We start from the raw sequence: 5,093 nt of genomic DNA, 5'->3' as shown, positions 1-5,093 counted from the left end.
CATAATTTAAGTACGCTCTGGACATCAGTTACTAGGTCACCATTATTGTTCTTACAGGAGTGCGCCCCGGTCTTTAAACCTTCCGTAAGTCGTCTAACTCTCTGGTAAAATTTTCGGGCATTCCTCCTCTCGGCCAGTATTTCAAGCACTCACGTATTTCGGCCTCTCTCTTCTTGTTGCGGCAAATACGTCTCGCTTCCCTCTTCAGATCCGTATAGCGGTCCCACATAGCGCTCGTTGCGCCCGATCGCAGCGTGGTCCTGTAGGCGGCATCCTTTTTCTCTGCAGCTTCCTGACACTCCTCATCGTACCAGTTGTGCTTTTGGGCTCGCTGAAATCCGACTAATTCTTCGGCGGCGGTACTTAATGAGCCGGAAATGTGGTTCCACTGTTCGCATATGTCGTTATTGCAGTTTTATATATATCTTCTTCTGCATTGGAATTTGGTGGTAGGCCCTTACCAAATCTAATTTCGAAAATATAAACTTATTTCTGAGATTCATATTGAAATCCTGAATATGAGGTAAAGGGTAACGGCCCGGTACAGTTACAACATTAAGTCTCCGAAAATTACCACAAGGACGCCAGTTCTTCAGTTCTTTTTTAGGTACTAGATGCAATGGAGATGCTACACAAGAATTTGAAGGTCTACAAATCCCTGTCCTCACTAAAAAATCGAATTCAGTTTTGGCTACTTTAAATTTAATCGGATCCAAGCGCCTTGGCTTGGAGAATGGCAGATTTCCTTCAGTAAAAAGTCTGTGAACGGTAGAATGTTTCACCGGTTTCGAATAATCCGGTTCAGCAATCAAAGAAGGAAATTCCTTCAACAATCTTGTATACTTGTTCTCTACTACGAAAATTTTTGAAAGCGAAATGTTACAAACACATGAAACCGTGTTAACCGAAAGACTTGTTATTGAATCAACTAAAANGCGAAATGTTACAAACACATGAAACTGTGTTAACCGAAAGACTTGTTACTGGATCAACTAAACGTTTGCATTTCATGTCAATTAAGAGACCGTATTTGCAAAGAAAATCTGCACCAATAATAGGTTTCGCAATATCAGCTATGAGAAACGTAAATGGGAACTCGCGTCTTAAACCTAAATTTATATTTAAAATCTTTTTACCATACGTTGAAATCGTTGAACCATTGGCTGCAGTAAGTATAATATCTGAAGAACGTTTTGTATGAGGAAATTTTTTTACCGAAAGTATTGAAATTTCTGCTCCACTATCAATAAAAAAAAATTAGTTTTTTTGTTTTATCAAAAATAAATAGGCGACGTGTGGTAATATCTAAATTTCCATTGTTTGCCGCCACAACAACGGATGACTCTAGTTTGACGAAGTTTTGTTTTTAGAAAAAGCACAAGGCTGTTGACATTTCTGAGCCTTATCACCAAATTTGCAATGGTATCTACATAACCAATTTTGACTATCACGAGATTTTGATCTACCTCTGTATGGACTTCTAAAACAATTCCTATTAAATGATCTCAGGGCAGCCATCTTGGTCCCATCTTGTTTATTTTATTTATAAATGACCTTCCTAAGGTGTTGAATTACTCGAAATGCTTAATGGACGCTGATGCTGTTAAGCTCTTTAAGTACATTAGTACTGCAGAAGATAGGGAGCATTTGCAAGCTGACCTAACCTGCATTTTCGAGTGGTGTGAAGCAAATTCCATGTCACTCAATTTGAAAAAGTTTAAATTCCTGACCTTCTCTAGAAAATCGTTCTACCCAAATTCGTATATGATATTTATTTCATTGACTTAGGTGTAACTATGGACCCGAAACTAGAATTCAAGTCTCACATAAACTCCTGCGTGATTAGGGCTAGAGGATTGTTGGCTTTTCTTAAGCGCTGGGCCAAGGAGTTCAACGATCCTTATGTCACTAAAGTTCTCTTTACCTCTCTAGTTAGACCGATTTTGGAGTATGCATCTATAGTATGGAATCCTAGTTATCAAATTCATAGTGACAGGCTCGAATCAGTGCAGAAACAGTTCCTGTTATTTGCCCTCAAAAATTTATGTTAGGACTCGTCTAAAAATCTCCCACCCTACAAGGATCGCCTGAAGCTTATAGATTTGCCGACGCTTCAGAGTCGTAGAGAGATGCTTGGAGTTCTTTTTTTAATTAAATTAAAGAACGGGATGGTCAGTAGGCCCTTTTTACTGAGTGAGATAAATTTTTGTATTCCTACAAGACCCACGAGACATTTTAAACCTATTGTATTGAGTATTTGTAAATCAAACTTTGAAATGCATGATGCTTTTCGGTGTTTATGCCAAGATTTTAACAAGCATTATGATTGCTTCGACACATCTGAATCGCTTTTTGTAATAAAGAAAACTTTGCTCAACAAGTTAACTAAATAAACTAATATCCGTAACCGTGAACGAAAAAATTACACAATATCTATGACTGCTTAGTATATTCGTATATTTACGCGACCGCGTAAGACAATACGAGCAGGGATCGGAAACTCGGCCTTTCCGACCACGCCCAACAGTTCGTCTATAGCGCGGAGCGGAAACTAGGACTTTCCGCCTGCTTCACATACAAAGTAATGACTACGGGAACATGGATCGGAAGCTCGGCCTTTCCGACCAAGATCAACGGCCTGTAAACAGCGCGGATCGGAAACTAGGTCTTTCCTGGAGACTAGGCCTCGCCAGCTGCCCAAATTGCAATTGTATGCCATTATTATCTTTACAAGTTAAAAAGTATAATTCGTTCACTCTGTAATGTATCATACATACTTAAATATCTAAATCTTTTTATCTCAATTGTCTGTAAGAAAACATTTTTCTGTAGACTAAATAAATAATTAAATAAAAAATCTATATCTAGAATTTTTATTAATTTGTTGCTTAATAGAATCTAATTCAAGAGAAAGTTTTTGAATATTTTCGCACATAAGATAGGTCATTTTAACTAAATTTTCAATAATTGTGTCTTTTGATTTAGAATTTTGAAAACTAGGTATTCATAGCTGATATTTCGGTTTTATTAATCGCTTCCCAAATATTATCAGCTAGTTTCACCAATTCATTTATATCATTGGTACTTGAACTAGCTAATATCGTACTAAGATTTTTAGGCAATTTTCTCAGCCAAAGTCTCTTTAAAATATCTTGACTAAAATTGGAACCTGCAAGCAGCATGAGCGACCGATAAAGTTCAGAGGGTTTACGATCACCCATCTCTGAATCTGGCAAAATTTTATCTAACTTTCTATTTTCGCTTAAAGAATGTTTTTCAATTAAGATTTTCTTCAGTTCTGAAAACTTGTTGTTATGCGGAGGATTTTGAATGAAATCTAATATTGTAACTATTACTTCTTGCGGAAGCGCTGTGATTGTGTGTTCATATTTTGTAGTATCTTGTGTAATGTTTTTCATGTTAAATTGCATTTCTGTATGCACAAACCAAGCTTCTGGACAACTTGTCCAAAATTGCGGAAGTTTCACTGAGGTTGCATACACCTCATTATTATTTTGACTAGCATAAGGATTTGCCAACTCCTCTTGAAAAGAGTTGTTTTGCAAATCTATAAGCGAGTCATTTAAATTATTAGTCCGTGTAGATGTCTGTGTATCATGTGGGGGTGAACGAAACATTATGATAACAAAAAAAATCTCTATAAGGAGTGTTTACAATTAATAGATATGTAATAATAAATATAAAAATATATTTGTCAAAAATATTACATAAAAAGAGACAGCTCACCACTGTCCTCTGCAACTGCTGATATTGACAGCACAGTCAACCTGATTGTTGCTGCGGCTGCTGTGCCAGTTGTCGCGGTTTGTTTTCGTTGTTGATGCTGCTGCTTGTTACCGTTGTTATTGTTGTCAGTGATAGGAGCCTTGGTTTTGTTATAGTTGATATTTACATTGCTGCTAGTACTGGTTGTTATCACTACTATTATTGGCGGAGTTATCAACTGCGTCTAAAATTTCTGTTCTTCATTTGTTGAGCGTTTTTGTCTGCTGCTACTGCTGCTTCCGCTGCTACTACTGGCGCTGAAACTGGTACGTGACGCTGCTGATGTTCACGTTGATTTTCCTGCTGCTACTGACGCTGTTGCTGTCTGTTGTTGTACACAGTTGTTGTTACTGGAGTTGGCTTTGACGTTGATGAGTAAGAAAGATATCGCCGCTTCTTAAGTGGTGAACTTGAATCTTTAATTCTCCTCTGTTATGAGCACAGTATATACAGTAATAAACCTTTTCGCAGTTTTTCACCATTTGGTCCCCGAGGAGTACTTTTGGGCTGTGTGCAGCATTTTCGTTTTGCGCGCATGATTAGAAAAAGTTCTTTTCGAGGATAAAATATGCATAATTATGTGTTATTTATGAACAAAATGTGGGTTAAGTATAATATTCAGCTTTAATGTATGCTGACATTCATGCTTAATGAAGAATAATATCAATAGTTAAGTACATAATTAACGCTTGTGTTTTATAAACTGGAAAACTCAAATCGTAATTATAGCACTGAATGCAGTTTTCTTAAATGTAAGTTGAAAATTAAAAAAAAAGGTCCATTGTAAGATTATATTTATATGAAAAACGTAAATTTTGTGATTTTATCAAGCAAAATTCTAAATTTCCGAATATATTTAAGTCTTTATTAAAAAACAATAAAAAAAACAAGGTTACAGACTCCAATGCCTGCTAGCGCATTCGCCCAGACAGTCCATTAAGCACACCCAAGTTTGAGTGATCTACAAGTTACTGGCGTTTTCAGCATTTAACAGTTCATTATCATGTACGATGTAATATAACAAGTTATACACCGAACTATGATAATCTGTACTAGTATCTATAATAATAGACAATAATTTGCAATGTTTTTACACATTTGCAATTAGTTTCGGTCAATATTACACAGTCATGACTTGTGCCACTCTGTCATAGTACGGTTGTTGCTCCCTTTTATACCACAGTAATTTTGTATACAACTCTGAATCAACAAAATTCATGCTTCTTCTCATTATCAACCCTGATCAGATTTTACCCCCGAGGAGTACTCAAAAAGGTTTATTACTGTATATACTGTGGTTATGAAGT

At 36.4% G+C, this 5,093-nt stretch overlaps 1 protein-coding gene across 1 annotated transcript; it reads right to left on the bottom strand.

Annotated features, from left to right (window-relative positions):
- Positions 1–2,996: 2,996 nt before the first annotated feature.
- On the bottom strand, positions 2,997–3,638 carry LOC108375436 (uncharacterized). Its single transcript, XM_017631564.1, has one exon. It carries the CDS (start codon positions 3,636–3,638, stop codon positions 2,997–2,999), a length of 642 nt encoding a protein of 213 aa, XP_017487053.1.
- Positions 3,639–5,093: the final 1,455 nt, after the last annotated feature.

This window comes from Rhagoletis zephyria, unplaced genomic scaffold (genome assembly GCF_001687245.7).
Source record: "Rhagoletis zephyria isolate East Lansing unplaced genomic scaffold, Rhagoletis_zephyria_1.1 Rzeph_scaffold_08940, whole genome shotgun sequence".
Classification (NCBI taxonomy): domain Eukaryota; kingdom Metazoa; phylum Arthropoda; class Insecta; order Diptera; family Tephritidae; genus Rhagoletis; species Rhagoletis zephyria.
Note: the sequence above shows the minus strand (reverse complement) of the source record. Positions and strands in the feature narration are given on the sequence as shown.

Bases quoted from the DNA above. Each gene is read 5' to 3' on its own strand.
- LOC108375436 (XM_017631564.1), bottom strand. From the start codon at position 3,638: ATGTTTCGTTCACCCCCACATGATACACAGACATCTACACGGACTAAT.